Below are 19,276 nucleotides of genomic sequence, written 5' to 3' on the forward strand. Positions count from 1 at the left end.
CCAGCCTTATGCCCTCTCCAGGCCTCTCCAGCCCTCCCCCCTCTCCAGCCCTCTCCAGCCCTCTCCAGGCCTCTCCAGGCCTCTCCAGCCCTCTCCCCTCTCCAGTCCTCTCCAGTCCTCTCCCCTCTCCAGCCCTCTCCAGGCCTCTCCAGCCCTGTTCTCTCCAGTCCTCTCCAGGCCTTGCCAGGCCTCTCCAGCCCTGTTCTCTCCAGTCCTCTCCAGGCCTCTCCAGCCCTGTTCTCTCCAGTCCTCTCCAGGCCTCTCCAGCCCTGTTCTCTCCAGTCCTCTCCAGGCCTCTCCAGCCCTGTTCTCTCCAGTCCTCTCCAGGCCTCTCCAGCCCTGTTCTCTCCAGTCCTCTCCAGTGCTCTCCAGCCCTCTTACCACTCAGCCCTCTTCCCTCTCCCTTCACCAGCCCTGTCCCCTCTCCTGCCCTCTAACCCTCTCCAGCACCTCTTCCCCCTCAGTCCTCTCCCCTCTCCAGCCCTCTCCCTTCTCCAGCCCTCTCCCCTCTCCAGCCCTCTTCCCCCTCAAACCTCTCCCCTCTCCAGCCCTCTCCCTTCTCCAGCCCTCTCCCCTCTCCAGCCCTCTCCCCTCTCCAGCCCTCTCCCCTCTCCAGCCCTCTCCCCTCTCCTGTCCTCCAGCCCTATCCAGCCCTCTCCAGCTCTCTCCTCTCCAGCCCTCTCCCCTCTCCAGCCCTCTCTCCTCTCTAGCTATATCCTGCCCTATCTAGCCCTCTCCCCCTCTAGCCCTCTCATGCCTTCTCCCCTCTTCAGCCCTCTCCAGCCATCTCCCCTCTTCAGCCCTCTCCAGTCCTCTCCCCTCTCCAGCCCTCTCCAGTCCTCTCCCCTCTCCAGCCCTCTCCAGTCCTCTCCCCTCTCCAGCCCTCTCCAGTCCTCTCCCCTCTCCAGCCCTCTCCAGTCCTCTCCCCTCTTCAGCCCTCTCCAGTCCTCTCCCCTCTCCAGCCCTCTCCAGCCATCTCCCCTCTCCAGCCCTCTCCAGTCCTCTCCCCTCTCCAGCCCTCTCCAGTCCTCTCCCCTCTCCAGCCCTCTCCAGTCCTCTCCCCTCTCCAGCCCTCTCCAGTCCTCTCCCCTCTCCAGCCCTCTCCCCTCTCCAGCCCTCTCCAGTCCTCTCCCCTCTTCAGCCCTCTCCAGTCCTCTCCCCTCTCCAGCCCTCTCCAGCCATCTCCCCTCTTCAGCCCTCTCCAGTCCTCTCCCCTCTCCAGCCCTCTCCAGTCCTCTCCCCTCTCCAGCCCTCTCCAGTCCTCTCCCCTCTCCAGCCCTCTTCAGCCTCCCCCTCTCTCTCTCTCCCTCCCTCCCTCTCCTCTCTATTTCTCCCCTTCACTCTGTCTCTCTCTCTCTTTGCCTCCCCTCTCTCTGCCTGAGTAATGGCCTGCCTCTACCTTCCTGTCACCATGAGAGGTAGTGCTGGCTCTGCTCTGTTCTCCTTTTTTCATGTGTGTCCTTTTAACTGGCCAGGCAATCCCAGCTGAGATCTCTATCGACCATGATTTATCTGATATAGCTACAGTTCTGCTTCTCTCTCGCTCGCTCTCTTGCTCTCTCTCTCTCTCTCTCTCGCTCTCCTCCCCCACACTCTCTCTTAAGTTCAGCATAAGTACAGTGCTACACATACCAGAAATGAATAGAGAGGGCTGAGGGAGAGGAGGAAAGGGTGAGAGCACTCTTCGGGATGGCTACATGTGGCGATGCCAGAGAGAAAGAGAGAGGGCTACGCTTGTCACAGAATTTTGACTGGAACTAAATAATTCAGTAGAATCAGGGACCAACCATAGTTTTCTTGGTAATGGGGGTTATTGTCTGCATCTGGTACAGATCTTAATTTGTTTCTCACAGCAGGAAAATAATACTGCAGCAACATGAAATTAGGGCAAATCAAGTCAGACATTTTAAGTGGAAATTACAAACTTTAAAAGCCTTTTTAAACCTTGAATACACCACAATTTGCATTTCCTGCTGTGCAGGAAAATTGTCTGAGACAACAGAGTGATCAAAGATAGCAGATCTGTGTCTGAATGTATTGCTAGCTATCTTTAGCTCTCTCCTCTCCCTGTGGTATCATTCCAAAGCCTATTTTTCCCAGGTACACCACCACAGAGACAGGCACCCCTGTTCTCCTGATGTAGCAGTTTTGACAGTTGAGCTGAATCGGTTTCTTCCTCTGCAGCATCATCCTGCTTTTCTATTTCTGGGTATCTGTCTGTATTGGGTATCTGTCTGTATTGGGTATCTGTCTGTATTGGGTATCTGTCTGTATTGGGTATCTGTCTGTATTGGGTATCTGTCTGTATTGGGTATCTGTCTGTACTGGGTATCTGTCTGTACTGGGTATCTGTCTGTACTGGGTATCTGTCTGTATTGGGTATCTGTCTGTATTGGGTATCTGTCTGTACTGGGTATCTGTCTGTACTGGGTATCTGTCTGTACTGGGTATCTGTCTGTATTGGGTATCTGTCTGTACTGGGTATCTGTCTGTACTGGGTATCTGTCTGTACTGGGTATCTGTCTGTACTGGGTATCTGTCTGTATTGGGTCTGTCTGTACTGGGTATCTGTCTGTATTGGGTATCTGTCTGTACTGGGTATCTGTCTGTACTGGGTATCTGTCTGTATTGGGTATCTGTCTGTATTGGGTATCTGTCTGTACTGGGTATCTGTCTGTATTGTGTATCTGTCTGTATTGTGTATCTGTCTGTATTGTGTATCTGTCTGTACTGTGTATCTGGCTGTATTGTGTATCTGTCTGTATTGTGTATCTGCTCAAGCCACTGCTCCAGTTTTAATTAGCATTAATTTCACAGCATCTGTCTGTACTGGGCATCAGTCTGTACTGGGTATCTGTCTGTACTGGGTATCTGTCTGTACTGGGTATCTGTCTGTATTGTGTATCTGTCTGTACTGTGTATCTGTCTGTACTGTGTATCTGTCTGTACTGGGTATCTGTCTGTACTGGGTATCTGTCTGTACTGTGTATCTGTCTGTACTGGGTATCTGTCTGTACTGGGTATCTGTCTGTATTGTGTATCTGTCTGTACTGGGTATCTGTCTGTATTGTGTATCTGTCTGTACTGGGTATCTGTCTGTACTGGGCATCTGTCTGTACTGTGTATCTCTCTGTACTGTGTATCTCTCTGTACTGGGTATCTGTCTGTACTGGGTATCTGTCTGTCTGTACTGTACATTGGCTGTGAATCAGTAACCTGGGATGTGTATTTATTCTCACACAACCCATTTTCTGGCCTCTGTGTTTCTTTGCATTGTTTATGCCTGCTCTCCCTCACCCACCCCCTCTGTCTCTCTCTCCCTCTCTCTTTCTTTCTCTCTCTGCTGCTCTCTCTTTCTCTCTCCCTCTTGCTCTCTCCCCCTCTTTCTCTCTCTCTCTCTCTCTCTCTCTTGTAGCTGCTGCTCTCTGTCTCTCTCTCTCACCCCTCTTTGTCTCTCTCTCTTTCTTTCTCTCTCTGCTGCTCTCTCTGCTTCTCTCTCTCTCTCTCGTAGCTGCTGCTCTCTCTCTCTCTTACCCACCCCTCTTTGTCTCTCTCTCTTTCTTTCTCTCTCTGCTGCTGCTCTCTGCTTTTCTCTCTCTCTCTCTCTCTCTCTCTCTCTCTCTCTCTCTCTCTCTCGTAGCTGCTGCTCTCTCTCTCTCTCACCCACCCCTCTTTGTCTCTCTCTCTTTCTTTCTCTCTCTCTCTCTCTCTGCTTCTCTCTCTCTCTCTCTCTCTCTCTCTCTCGCTTGCACACACACACACACACCGGCACACACTGTGCCTCGCTCTATCACAGTCTCTGACTATGCTTCAGAAGAGTGCTGTGCTGTGCTTCCTCGTCGGTGAGACCGTAGTGACCAGTGACTGTTATTTTCAATGTGTGTATGGAGTCCAGGCTGTCCTGGGATTTCAGCCAACCAGCATTCAGGGAGTCGATGCTCAAGCCACTGCTCCAGTTTTAATTAGCATTAATTTCACAGTGACAGCAGCCAGAGTCAACGTCTTCTCAGTCATCCACACTGTCTCCGCAGGAGGGAATTTACTGCCATCATCCACATCCAGACGCATGGAATTGTCCGGTTGAACATCGTCAGGACGCAAATAGATTTGGAGAAAAAAGCAGGAGAGGGAAGGGAATGCAGCAGTAGTGAGGGAAGGGAATGCAGCAGTAGTGTTCACTGCGTGAGACTGGGCAGTAGGAGGAGGGTGAGAGGGGCAAGGATGCTGCTTCTGGACCACTCACTGCTGTCCCTCGTCTAGTGGGTTATAGTGGGGCTGTTACCAAAACAGAAGTGACCATTCAAAGGGGTTTGGTGCGTCTGTGTGAGCGTGTGAGGAGTCGCAGGAATATTTATTTATTTATCTTCAGGATTTTTCTCTTTTACCTCGCCGCTGCAGATATCTTCCCTCCCTCCCTCCCTCCCTCCCTTCCTCCCTCACTCTCCTCCGGCTAAAGGGAAACGATAGCGCTGGGTTCTGCATGTCCCTCCATCAGCTTGGATCTTTTTTCCTCCTTCTTAATGAAATCATCCTGTTTCCCGTGGGGAGGTGTCTTATCTGCTTCTCTGCAGTGTAGGGGCTTTCGTCTTAGGGGGTTGTAGTCTCTCCACTGCCCTCCAGCCCTACCTGTGGGTGGGAGAGAAGAGCCTCCTCCCAGTGATACTGGCACCTGAAGCCCCCTCTGCTTTGTTATACTTCAATATCATAATTGAAATGTATGGTTCTAAATTACTCGTGGATTTAGCATTGTGTCAACTAAATACTTTTGGTATCCATTTTGGTGCCTGGATGCTGACTTTTTAAAGACTTTATCTCAGGATGATTGCACACCACTCGAAGGTATTTAGTCCTCAGTCCAACAAACATCTCTAGATATCTCAACATGTTTTGAACAAACAAAAATAGGATTCTCACTGGGATTTCATCATAAGAGGCAATAACTGTATTTTGTCTTTGTTTCACATCCTGAAAAACCTGCGTGGTCAGAAGTTGTTTTTCCCCCAGCCATAACTAAGGAGAGATCTGGTCCTATCCTCCAACTTAACATTACCCGGTCCCCAGGATTATGGAGGTGACAGGCTTGCCGGCCCTCTGAGATGTCCTGTCTTCGTGGGGTGGGACTGAGGGAGGCCCTGGGGGGCTCCTGTGCCCATCTGGAGGTGATGGTGGTGGGGAGCAGACTCCCAGCAGGGGGGCCTGGGCTGGGCCAGGGTTCAGGCTGGACAGGCCTAGGCCTGGGGTGTTGGTGGAGGCTGGTCTTGTTATTGGCCCTGCTGGCTGCACTCCCCACCCAGGCAGGGACGGCCCGCGTGTCTTCCAGTCTAAGCACCACGCACCATGTCCACCATTTCCACAATAAGCATGGCACAGTGCCCATCGCCATTAACAGGATGCCTTTCCTCACCCGAGGAGGCCATGGTAAGGGCTCTTACACTCTTTACACTGGTGTCTCTTGAGTCTGGTCCATGTCCACACAGTTAGTGGAGGAGTTGGTTTGGCTTAAGATGTAGTAGAGGTTGTTGGCCAATAACACAGGCTGACTTGTCTTTACTCTGGTGCTGTAACCGAAGTCCCTCTTGGTACTTATTCTACTCAGTTATATGTGTTGGTTTAGTAGTGTGTGTTGGTTTAGTGGTATGGGTTGGTTTAGCGGTATGAGTTGGTTTAGTAGTATGTGTTGGTTTAGTGGTATGGGTTGGTTTAGCGGTATGGGTTGGTTTAGTAGTATGTGTTGGTTTAGTAGTATGTGTTGGTTTAGTGGTATGGGTTGGTTTAGCGGTATGGGTTGGTTTAGTAGTATGTGTTGGTTTAGTAGTGTGTGTTGGTTTAGTGGTATGGGTTGGTTTAGCGGTATGGGTTGGTTCAGTAGTATGTGTTGATTTAGTGGTATGGGTTGGTTTAGTGGTATGGGTTGGTTTAGCGGTATGAGTTGGTTTAGTAGTATGTGTTGGTTTAGTGGTATGGGTTGGTTTAGCGGTATGGGTTGGTTTAGTAGTATGTGTTGGTTTAGTGGTATGTGTTGGTTTAGTGGTATGGGTTGGTTTAGCGGTATGGGTTGGTTTAGTGGTATGGGTTGGTTTAGCGGTATGAGTTGGTTTAGCGGTATGGCTTGGTTTAGAGGTATGGCTTGGTTTAGAGGTATGGCTTGGTTTAGCAGTATGGTTTAGTGGTATGGGTTGGTTTAGTGATATGGTTTAGTGGTATGGGTTGGTTTAGTGGTATGGGTTGGTTTAATGGTATGGGTTGGTTTATTGGTATGGGTTGGTTTAGTGGTATAGTTTAGTAGTATGGGTTGGTTTAGTGGTATGGGTTGGTTTGGGTAGGCGGTTGCTGGCAAGGCTGTGGTGTTTGTGAGGACAGTGAAACTGACAGGACCAGGGCTGTGATGTTTGTGAGGACAGTGAAACTGACAGGACCAGGGCTGTGGTGTTTGTGAGGACAGTGAAACTGACAGGACCAGGACTGTGGTGTTTGTGAGGACAGTGAAACTGACAGGACCAGGACTGTGATGTTTGTGAGGACAGTGAAACTGACAGGACCAGGGCTGTGGTGTTTGTGAGGACAGTGAAACTGACAGGACCAGGGCTGTGGTGTTTGTGAGGACAGTGAAACTGACAGGACCAGGGCTGTGGTATTTGTGAGGACAGTGAAACTGACAGGACCAGGGCTGTGGTGTTTGTGAGGACAGTGAAACTGACAGGACCAGGGCTGTGATGTTTGTGAGGACAGTGAAACTGACAGGACCAGGGCTGTGATGTTTGTGAGGACAGTGAAACTGACAGGACCAGGGCTGTGGTGTTTGTGAGGACAGTGAAACTGACAGGACCAGGGCTGTGGTGTTTGTGAGGACAGTGAAACTGACAGGACCAGGGCTGTGATGTTTGTGAGGACAGTGAAACTGACAGGACCAGGGCTGTGATGTTTGTGAGGACAGTGAAACTGACAGGACCAGGGCTGTGGTGTTTGTGAGGACAGTGAAACTGACAGGACCAGGGCTGTGGTGTTTGTGAGGACAGTGAAACTGACAGGACCAGGGCTGTGGTGTTTGTGAGGACAGTGAAACTGACAGGACCAGGGCTGTGGTGTTTGTGAGGACAGTGAAACTGACAGGACCAGGGCTGTGGTGTTTGTGAGGACAGTGAAACTGACAGGACCAGGGCTGTGGTGTTTGTGAGGACAGTGAAACTGACAGGACCAGGGCTGTGGTGTTTGTGAGGACAGTGAAACTGACAGGACCAGGGCTGTGATGTTTGTGAGGACAGTGAAACTGACAGGACCAGGACTGTGGTGTTTGTGAGGACAGTGAAACTGACAGGACCAGGGCTGTGGTGTTTGTGAGGACAGTGAAACTGACAGGACCAGGGCTGTGGTATTTGTGAGGACAGTGAAACTGACAGGATCAGGGCTGTGATGTTTGTGAGGACAGTGAAACTGACAGGACCAGGGCTGTGGTGTTTGTGAGGACAGTTAAACTGACAGGACCAGGGCTGTGGTGTTTGTGAGGACAGTGAAACTGACAGGACCAGGGCTGTGGTGTTTGTGAGGACAGTGAAACTGACAGGACCAGGGCTGTGGTGTTTGTGAGGACAGTGAAACTGACAGGACCAGGGCTGTGGTGTTTGTGAGGACAGTGAAACTGACAGGACCAGGGCTGTGGTGTTTGTGAGGACAGTGAAACTGACAGGACCAGGGCTGTGATGTTTGTGAGGACAGTGAAACTGACAGGACCAGAGCTGTGGTATTTGTGAGGACGGTGGGTGATGTGACGTTGTGTGATGGAACCCTCATTAACTGTGCCTGTGTGTGGACCAGCCGTAGCCTCTCTGCATCGCTGAACTCTTTCATGTGCTCATCACTCTTGGTTGCCCTTTTCCCATGGTGCTGACAGCCTACCACATCCAGAGAATAGCCCAATAGCCCATGCTGTTTAGTCAGTCAGTAGTTTTTGATGCTATAAAACCCTCTGTGTATTCTGTATGGACTAGGAGTACATACCAATGTAAAGGGTGGAATTATCACCCCCATTAGTCCATGTTCCTTCAGAGATCTGTGCTTACATATATAACACTGTGGATTCACTGCACCATTATGGGGATTGTGTCCCTCACAATGCATTTTGAATGGAATATGCACAGAACAAAGCCATTGCACAGAATCTTCTCAAAATGTTCTTATTACCATAGTGTTCATTCAGTAAGCCATGGGATAAGCCTTGCAAAATATCCTAAACTAGTCAAATTACAAAATCCATTCTTTCTTCTGATGTGATTATTCTGCTGGATGTATTGTCATGTTGATTCATGCTAAGACAGAAAACAAGCTGCGATCCATGCGCTGACTTGCTTAGTTAAGATTAGTCTAGATGAATTCACTATTGATCCTCTCTCAGCGGCGAGGTTAAGTATTGACTTGTCCTCCATCCAAATTCCAAATGTGTCTCTGTACTATAATCGAACCAACAAAACAGCTGTCTCTGAGAACACTGCTCACTGTTGTATATCTTTATCCAGCTTCCACCTTCTGACATCTATACCCCGTGTGGCTCAGTTGGTAGAGCGTGGTGCTTGCAATGTCAGAGTTGTGGGTTCAATTCCCACCAGTATGGAAAAGTATGCACTCACTACTATAAGTGGCTCTGGATAAGAGGTGTCTGGTAAAATGTAAGACTCCCATTCATCTCCTATTAGAAACCATCTAATGCATGTTCAAGTGCCCTTATCTTGCAGTAGCAGGTGGGAGAGTTGTAAAAGAGCTGAACATATGATGAATTACATCTGTGCTATTACAGCCATATCTGTCCCAATCCCACTATACAGCAGCTTGCCTTTTACAGACACCGGTTCAATAAAATAGAGCCTACTAATAAAAAAAGGTTTAATCAAAGCAAAGCAATAGCTGATAAACTCTGCATAGGTCTGAATACTCTATGATTAGGGACTTCCCGGAGCTCTCAGTGTCGTTCTACATGTGGCTTCAACCCTCACTGCTCTTCGCTGTTTTATTCCAAATTCAAGTGCTCTATACTGTATTTAGCTCGTGGGCATCACTGTGTGTGGTTAGGGCGAGAAATGGAAGCGAAGAGAGGGGAATAGAGTGGGGTACAATTTTACCTGGGATTCATCCTCTCAGATCAAGAAACAATACTCACTCTCTAATTGTCTTTTTCTTTCTTTCTCTCACTCACTAACACACACACACCAACCTACCTAATGTGAGTCTGACTGGGTGGGCAGCAGTAGGGTTAGTGTGTTTTTGTCAAACAACAAGAAGCCCCCTAACACTATGAACCATGTGACAGGAAATGCCACGTTACTTGTGGAACCGTAGTGGATATTTACTGGTGTGAAATGTATACCCCTGAAGCCCTCTAACAAAAGGTACTGTAAATAGGCAGTAGCATCTTAATTTGAGCCAGTTTGCTACAGCAGGAAAATAATCCTGCAGCAACAGAACGTGTGAATTATTATGTGGATTATAATTAATGGACTTTTTTTGTGGTTGATACATTTTCCTTTGTGCAACTCAAGTCTTATATTTCAAAGTGGAAATGACAAACTTTAGAAGCTTTTTCAAAAGTCAAATACACAACAGGTTAGTATTTCCTGTGTGCAGGATAATTCTCAGCAACAAAAGCGTGATCAAATTAAGATCCTGCATCTGTAGATACTGTTAGTACAAAACATGCAGACTTTTGAGGCTTTTCCAGGATGTGAAAGCATTGACCCTCCAGCGTTGTTGTCAAGCATCAAGGCAATCTGGATGCAGGTCACGTCCTCTCTCTGCTCCACACCTCTGTCTGGCCATCTGTCCTTAAGTAACGTTGTTGATGTGTCCTTGTTACCTTTTTTCCAGCATGGCTTTAGTGCCTCGTGCCTGTTACTCAGAAGTATCTTCTCCAGACTTGTGTGAGTCCGGTGCTCCCCCCCATTACTATGTAGAGAGGTGCCTCTCAACCCCCTAATACTCAATGCTCAATGCACAGATGAAAGCCTGCTGTTTGACGAGCGCATTAGCCCATGCCTGTCCCTGTTTGTTCAGCCAGGCCCGCGCTCATGCATGTTGATGATTGCTTTCCATGCCTGTCCAATCACGGTTAGCAAGTCAGAGGAGTAGCTACCACACAGAGGAGGCTGGAGGGATGAGCTATAGGAGGACAGGCTCATTGTAATGGCTGGAATGGAATCAATGGAATGGTACCAAATACATCAAACACATGGAAACAACTTTTTTTTTACTCAGTTGCATTGATTCCATTCCAACCATTACAATGAGCCTGTCCTCCTATAGCTTCCCCCACCAGCCTCCTCTGCTACCACAACTCTTTGATGTAACAGCAATTAGTTGGGTGCTCAGGGACTACATTAACCAAATAGCCCAGGTAGACTGTCACATTCACAGCTCCCCTCTCCCGTTACTAGTCGTTGATGATGGGTTATCTAGGTCTACTGATGTCAGTGTTGAGTGGACAGAACCATTACAGCTACAGTACAACCTTTACTTGATTTGGCCAATGGGTGGTTTCTGTTTACACGTCTCTTGGGCCCTGGGGGCATTCCACTGAAATTCTTTAATTTTATAAGTTGTTCTCACCCATTTAAATTGTTAGAGCACTTTCTGTTGAAATGCAACACTGGAACACTCCCCCCCAGTGATTACGTTGCCTGGTAGTACTCCTTTTCCCTCTCACTAAGGGAGCCTAGGGCAGTGAACGGCAAGAACCAAAAATACAGATCTGCTATCTTAATTTGACCCTTTTTCTCACAGCAGGAAAATAATCCTGCAGCAACATGAAATGTGAATTATTATGTGGAATTATTATTATGTCCATTATAATTAATGGACATTTTTGTAGGGGTTGATACATTTTCCTTTGAGCAACTCAAGTCTTACATTTTCAAAGTGGAAATGACAAATGTTTAGAAGCTTTTTAAAAACTCAAGTACACAACAAGTTAGTATTTCCAGTTTTTTGTTCGGGCAAATCAAGTCTGACTTTTTAAAGGCAAAATTACAAACTTTAGATGTCTTTTTAAACCTTGAATACACTACAATGTGCATATCCCTGCTGCACTGTAAAATTCTCTGCGAAAACAGAGCGATCAAATTAAGATAGCAGATCTGTACCAAAGGTCTTCTCATTAGCAAATGACTGAATGTATACTTACTATAGACAGTTCCCTTTTTTAAAAAAATGGTTTTGCAATAATTAGGTATTTTTATAGATTTCAATTTTGGAACAGTTACAGCTGCTCCTGAGGTAGGCTGATTACTGACGATCGAACTTACACTATTAATTATGGTTTAGGACAAACTAAATAGTATAATTGTTTTGGGATGCCCATTATCTGTACATACAGTACAGTACGTTCTATTCTAGCTCTATTAAAGATGCATATGAGCATCTAGGTTTCTAAATCATTTAAAGTAAGTGTGATAAGGCATGTTAACATTATTCTCTGTAAGTGCAGTAAATAGATTCATGAATACTTCTATCATCCCCATTATCCTTTCTTTACAGTAGGGCACTCAGTTCCAGTCCTTAACTATGATTGGTTTCCTGGTCTCTTAATTGTCATCTGATATACTCTATGGGAGCTAGCTAAAATTATACTGCATCTAAAGTCAATCTGGCAACATTACAATGATGACACAAGCTTGTCCTACTAATTATTTGCCTCCTTTTGAAATGTCATCGTGTGTCCAAGCCACAGTAATGCACTTCAGATAAAATCTTCATCAGCACCTATTGAGACTGCTTTGAGTACAATGCACCTTCTCCCAGCTGCCCACTGAGGATAGGTAACACTGTCACCACCGATAAATACACTAAAATTGAGAATTTCAATAAGCATTTTTCTACGGCTGGCCATGCTTTCCACCTGGCTACCCATACCCCGGTCAACAGCACTGCACCACCCACAGCAACTCGCCCAAGCCTTCCCCATTTCTCCTTCTCACAAATCCAGTCAGCTGATATTCTAAAAGAGCTGCAAAATCTGGACCCCAACAAATCAGACAATCTGGACCCTCTCTTTCTAAAATGATCTACAGAAATTGTTGCAACCCCTATTACTAGCCTGTTCAACCTCTCTTTCGTGTCGTCTGAGATTCCCAAAGATTGGAAATCAGCTGCAGTCATCCTCCTCTTCAAAGGGGGGGACACTCTTGACCCAAACTGCTATAGACCTATATCTATCCTACCCTGCCTTTCTAAGGTCTTCGAAAGCCAAGTCAACAAACAGATTACCGACCATTTTGAATCCCACCGCACCTTCTCCACTATGCAATCTGTTTTCAGAGCTGGTCATTGGTGCACCTCAGCCACGCTCAAGATCCTAAACGATATCTTAACCGCCATCGATAAGAAACAATACTGTGCAGTTGTGTTCATTGACCTGGCCAAGGCTTTTGACTCTGTCAATCACCACATCCTCATCGGCAGACTCTCCTTGGTTTCTCAAATGATTGCCTCACCTGGTTCACCAACTACTTCTCTGATAGAGTTCAGTGTGTCAAATCGGAGGGCCTGTTGTCCGGGCCTCTGGCAGTCTCTATGGGGGTGCCACAGGGTTCAATTCTTGGACCGACTTCTCTGTATACATCAATGATGTTGCTCTTGCTGCTGGTGATTCTCTGATCCACCTCTACGCAGACACCATTCTGTATACTTCTGGCCCCTCTTTGACACTGTGTTGACTAACCTCCAGACGAGCTTCAATGCCATACCACTCTCCTTCCGTGGCCTCCAATTGCTCTTAAATACAAGTAAAACTAAATGCATGCTCTTCAACCGATCGCTGCCTGCACCTGCCTGCCCATCCAACATCACTACTCTGGACAGTTCTGACTTAGAATATGTGGACAACTACAAATACCTAGGTGTCTGGTTAGACTGTAAACTCTCCTTCCAGACTCACATTAAGCATCTCCAATCCAAAATTAAATCTAGAATTGGCTTACTATTTCGCAACAAAGCATCCTTCACTCATGCTGCCAAACATACGCTTGTAAAACTGACCATCCTACCGATCCTCGACTTCGGCGATGTCATTTACAAAATAGCCTCCAATACCCTACTCAATAAATTGGATGCAGTCTATCACAGTGCCATCCGTTTTGTCACCCCATATACTACCCACCACTGCAACCTGTACACTCTCATTGGCTGACCCTCGCTTCATACACGTCGCCAAACCCACTGGCTCCAGGTCATCTACAAGACCCTGCTAGGTAAAGTCCCCCCTTATCTCAGCTCGCTGGTCACCATAGCATCACCCACCTGTAGCACACGCTCCAGCAGGTATATCTCTCTGGTCACCCCCAAAACCAATTCTTCCTTTGGCCGCCTCTCCTTCCAGTTCTCTGCTGCCAATGACTGGAACGAACTACAAAAATCTCTGAAACTGGAAACACATCTCCCTCACTAACTTTAAGCACCAGCTGTCAGAGCAGCTCACAGATTATTGCACCTGTACATAGCCCATCTATAATTTATCCCAAACAGCTACCTCTTCCCCTACTGTATTTATTTATTTTGCTCCTTTGCACCCCATTTTTTTCTATCTCTACTTTGCACATTCTTCCACTGCAAATCTACCATTCCAGTGTTTTACTTACTATATTGTATTTACTTCGCCACCATGGCCTTTTTTTTGCCTTTACCTCCCTTTTCTCACCTCACTTGCTCACATTGTATATATACTTATTTTTCTACTGTATAATTGACTGTGTGTTTGTTTTACTCCATGTGTAACTGTGTAGTTATATGTGTCGAACTGCTTTGCTTTACCTTGGCCAGGTCGCAATTAAAGAAAGGAGAAATAAATAAAAAATAAAAATGCTCAGCTGGGCATCAGTCCTAAAACGAACATTCAAAACATTATTGTGATGAAACGTGCCAACCATGAATAACGTGCGTTATAGGGAAATAATGCGTGCTTTAGAATGCCTTTCAAGCCCATCAGAAATGAGTATTCAACAATGCCATGGTATAATGTGCCATAGACAACACTTCAAATAAAGTGTTAGTGTTTAAGTGTCATTCTATAACTATGATGCAGAGTGTTCCTTCATTGTGTCCTCATGACATCTTATAAGGACTACCATGGCATTGTTGAATAGTTGTTCCTGATTGGCTTGAAGGGGCACCCTGGAGCACGGTACAATTCAATGGCTATCATTAATTCTTACATGTTCTATGTTTGAGTTGCTTTTGAAAGAAAAAGTCTAATTGAAAACATTATTAAATGTGGTTTTCATAATGGCACGCTAGGACCGATGGTTTGGTAAGCTAAACTAGAAAGTCTGTTTGTTGGGTTACCGCGGCAACTAAAGTAGCTAGCTCGTAAATATCCTAGCTACTTCAGACAGTGGATGTTGAACACATTTCTACCGGCAAATGAACTCATTTCTAGCGGCAAATGAACACATTTCTAGCGGCAAATGTGTTCAATTATAGCCATGGTATAAAAGGATAATCAACTCGAGGCTCTATGCGTTCTCTGGAAAATAATGCAACTCTGTGAAGGGTCAGTTCGACTCCTTCCTCGTCGTTCATCATTTCCATAGGACGCATAGCTCCTCGTTGATTAATCCTTCATTCACATGAATTTGTTGACATCTCAGTATGTAGGTTTAATATAATCACAGATAAACCATTTTCCTGTACCTCCATTATGAGGACAGTTACAGTATACTGAGTGAGATAGGTGGTACTATTCAAGTGATCTCAGCCTATAAATTGCACAACACTGCTGTCAAAATGTTTCATTTTTACTCCTGACAATGCAATCATATAATTTTTTTGTCATGATGCCATAAGGACCAAGACATATGCCAATATGTTCATGATAATAGATGTAAGACCTTCCACCCTTAGTGACACAGGCTATGATGATAACACTTTCTGATTGTAATTTCATTTCAGGGGACATGAGCATCTGCTAGGAACTGGCCATTATTTTCAACGTTAGTGCTGGGTTGTAACTGTCTGTGGGGTGAGTGGTTGTTATCATGGTGCTGGGTTGTAACTGTCTATGGGGTGAGTGGTTGTTATCATGGTGCTGGGTTGTAACTGTCTGTGGTGTGAGCGGTTGTTACCATGGTACTGGGTTGTAACTGTCTGTGGTGTGAGCGGTTGTTACCATGGTACTGGGTTGTAACTGTCTGTGGTGTGAGAGGTTGTTACCGTGGTGCTGGGTTGTAACGGTCTGTGGTGTGAGCGGTTGTTACCGTGGTGCTGGGTTGTAACGGTCTGTGGTGTGAGAGGTTGTTACCATGGTGCTGAGTTGTAACTGTCTGTGGTGTGAGCGGTTGTTACCGTGGTGCTGAGTTGTTACGGTCTGTGGTGTGAGCGGTTGTTACCATGGTGCTGAGTTGTAACTGTCTGTGGTGTGAGCGGTTGTTACCGTGGTGCTGAGTTGTAACTGTCTGTGGGGTGAGTGGTTGTTAACCTGGTACTGGGTTGTAACTGTCTGTGGTGTGAGAGGTTGTTACCATGGTGCTGGGTTGTAACTGTCTGTGGTGTGAGCGGCAGCAGTGTTGAGGGTTGTTACCTTCTCTCTGAAATGAAACGGCCTGGGGGTTGTTTTGAAAGGACAAAACGGTAGGGAGGTATCATGCAGAGGCACCAGACAGAAGAAAACTGAGGGTGGTGTGGATTATAGATCTTCACAGAACAGAGTTGAGGTTGATGTAGATTATAGATCTTCACAGGACAGAGTTGAGGTTGATGTAGATTATATATCTTCACAGGACAGAGTTGAGGGTGATGTAGATTATAGATCTTCACAGGACAGAGTTGAGGGTGATGTAGATTATAGATCTTCACAGAACAGAGTTGAGGTTGATGTAGATTATAGATCTTCACAGAACAGAGTTGAGGTTGATGTATATTATAGATCTTCACAGGACAGAGTTGAGGTTGATGTAGATTATATATCTTCACAGGACAGAGTTGAGGGTGATGTAGATTATAGATCTTCACAGGACAGAGTTGAGGTTGATGTAGATTATAGATCTTCACAGGACAGAGTTGAGGGTGATGTAGATTATAGATCTTCACAGGACAGAGTTGAGGGTGATGTAGATTATAGATCTTCACAGGACAGAGTTGAGGTTGATGTAGATTATATATCTTCACAGGACAGAGTTGAGGGTGATGTATATTATAGATCTTCACAGGGCAGAGTTGAGGGTGATGTAGATTATAGATCTTCAAAGGACAGAGTTGAGTGTGATGTAGATTATAGATCTTCACAGGACAGAGTTGAGGTTGATGTAGATTATAGATCTTCACAGGATAGAGTTGAGGTTGATGTATATTATAGATCTTCACAGGACAGAGTTGAGGGTGATGTAGATTATAGATCTTCACAGGACAGAGTTGAGGGTGATGTAGATTATAGATCTTCACAGAACAGAGTTGAGGGTGATGTAGATTATAGATCTTCACAGGACAGAGTTGAGGTTGATGTAGATTATATATCTTCACAGGACAGAGTTGAGGGTGATGTAGATTATATATCTTCACAGGACAGAGTTGAGGGTGATGTAGATTATATATCTTCACAGGACAGAGTTGAGGTTGATGTAGATTATATATCTTCACAGGACAGAGTTGAGGTTGATGTAGATTATAGATCTTCACAGGACAGAGTTGAGGGTGATGTAGATTATAGATCTTCACAGGACAGAGTTGAGGGTGATGTAGATTCTTCACAGGACAGAGTTGAGGGTGATGTAGATTATAGATCTTCACAGGACAGAGTTGAGGTTGATGTAGATTATAGATCTTCACAGGACAGAGTTGAGGGTGATGTAGATTATAGATCTTCACAGGACAGAGTTGAGGGTGATGTAGATTATAGATCTTCACAGGGCAGAGTTGAGGGTGATGTAGATTATAGATCTTCACAGGACAGAGTTGAGGGTGATGTAGATTATAGATCTTCACAGGACAGAGTTGAGGTTGATGTAGATTATAGATCTTCACAGGATAGAGTTGAGGGTGATGTAGATTATAGATCTTCACAGGACAGAGTTGAGGGTGATGTAGATTATAGATCTTCACAGGACAGCAGATGGGAGGAATACAACAGCAGGACTGCTGGGGTCTAAAAATGCCAAAAACCTGAAGAGAATCTTCATAGTAGGTCAATTATTAAATAACACTAAGGCATAATCTGATTTAAGTGCCTTAAATACATTTATTTCAGTAGCTGTTATTGTCTTAATATGGGTGGATGTGTATGTTGCTATGTGTTAACTGCAGTCGTGTGAACACAATGACCTTTCCTGGTCTTCCCTGATCCTCTGCGTCAGTTCTGTTACCCACGCATTTTCTCCCCTGACTGAGTTAACAAGTATTCTTCTAGTGAAGGAAAATGTTAGTATGGACACACTTGCATAGTCAGTAACTCACCCACCTCACAGCTCTCCCCTTTCATCACACACACTCACTCACACAGAATCTAACATCAAAGATTTCTACTCTCCTCATAGTGGTAGGTGCAGTAGTTCTGGGGGGCTAAGAGGTAATTAAAATAATACATTTAAAAAGAAGCATGAAAGTATAAGAAGGAAGTAAATTCCCATAATGTAAATGATTCTTTTAGTTGAGCTATCCTTTGCTTGGGATGGGAGAGATTGAACATGAAAAACATGTAGACCATGTAGTTCTTTGATCAAGGGCTTCCCTTCTTCCTGCTCTAGTTCATTTCATGAAAGATGTCAGGGCATTGATTGATATCCTGTGTGAATACTAGTGACTGCTGCAGCGACCGCGGTGGTGGGGGGGGGGGGGGGGGGGGGGGGGAATTATTATTTCTGAAGTCCTTAGAAGCCATGTATGTAAGACACCATTGATATCAATAGTATCACTATTTTAGTAAATAGTCTGATCGAGCAAATGATTGTGCTATTTTAATCAAACTATTACTGTTTCTATTGAAGACATGCTCTAGAACTGTATTTATTTCACAGATCAACGAGCACACTGTGTTCTAAGGCTGTCTTCCTCTTCTACTCAACTGTCTAAGATGGGGTTTATGCATCATTTGCATACAATTATTATATAAAAATATAACTTTTGTTGATTAAATACATGTATTTCTCATTGCTCTTCACATACAGTGCCTTCAGAAAGTATTCCCCACCCATATATACACACAATACCTCAAAATGTCATAGTGAAACATGTTTTTAGACATTTTAGCAAATATTTTGAAAAGTAAATACATAAATATCTCATTTACATAAGTATTCACACCCTTGAGTCAATCCCTTGTAGAATCGTCCTTGGCAGCGATTACAGCTGTGAGTCTTTCTGGGTAAGTCTCTAAGAACTTTCCACACCTGGTGAGTACAATATTTGTCCATTATTCTGTTAAAAATACTTCAAGCTCTGTCAAATTGGTTGTTGATCATTGCGCGACAACCATTTTCAGGTCTTGCCCATCAGGACTCGGCCACAAATTCACTGTCTTCTTGGTAAGCAACTCCAGTGTAGATTTGGCTTTGTGTTTTAGGTTATTGTCCTGCTGAAAGGTTAATCTCCCAGTGTCTGGTGGAAAGCAGACTGAACCAGGTTTTATCTCTAGGATTTTCCCTGTGCTTAGCTCCATTCTGAAACTCCCAAGTCCTTAACGATTACAAGCATACCCATTATATAATGTAGCCACCATTATGCTTGAAAATATGTAGAAAGGTACTCAGTAATGTGTTGTATTGGATTTGCCCCTAACACACATTTACACTTAGTATTCAGGACAAAACGCTAATTGCTTTGCCACATTATTTGCAGTATTACTTTAGTGCCTTGTTGCAAACAAGATGGATGTTTTGGAATATTTTTATTCTGTTATTTAGGTTAGTATTGTGGAGTAACTACAATGCTGTTGATCCATCCTCAGTCTTCGCCTATCACAGCCATTAAACTCTGTAACTGTTTTAAAGTCACCATTGGCCTCATAGTGAAACACCTGAGGGGTTTCCTTCCTCTCTGGCAACTGAGTTAGGAAGAACACCTGTATCTTTGTAGTGACTGTGTGAATTGATACACCATCCAAAGTTGAATTAATAATTTCACCATGCCATTCACTCATTGGAATTTTCAATCTGCTTTTTATTTTTACCCATCTAAAGAAGGTGCCCTTCTTTGCGAGGCACTGGAAAACCTCCCTGGTCTTTGAAGTTGAGTCTGTGTTTCAAATTCACTGTTCGACTGAGGTTCCTTACAGATAATTGTATGTGTCGGGTACAGATACAGTAGACATTCA

The 19,276-nt window shown here is 45.2% G+C and overlaps 1 protein-coding gene across 3 annotated transcripts in view; it reads left to right on the plus strand.

Moving 5' to 3' along the window:
• Positions 1 to 19,276, plus strand: part of LOC110510124 (neurexin-2) — a 243,230-nt gene that overhangs the window by 119,158 nt on the left and 104,796 nt on the right. The window contains exon 1 of one of the 3 annotated variants that reach the window (XM_021591470.2): positions 3,785 to 5,418. The exons of the other annotated variants lie outside the window; for them this stretch is intronic. Coding sequence (XP_021447145.2) covers positions 5,097 to 5,418 — 322 coding nt within the window. The 5' untranslated portion in view covers positions 3,785 to 5,096. Of the gene's footprint in view, positions 1 to 3,784; positions 5,419 to 19,276 lie in introns of those variants that run through there. 3 annotated transcript variants of the gene reach the window in all.

The sequence above is a fragment of the Oncorhynchus mykiss genome, chromosome Y (assembly GCF_013265735.2).
Source record: "Oncorhynchus mykiss isolate Arlee chromosome Y, USDA_OmykA_1.1, whole genome shotgun sequence".
Lineage (NCBI taxonomy): Eukaryota > Metazoa > Chordata > Actinopteri > Salmoniformes > Salmonidae > Oncorhynchus > Oncorhynchus mykiss.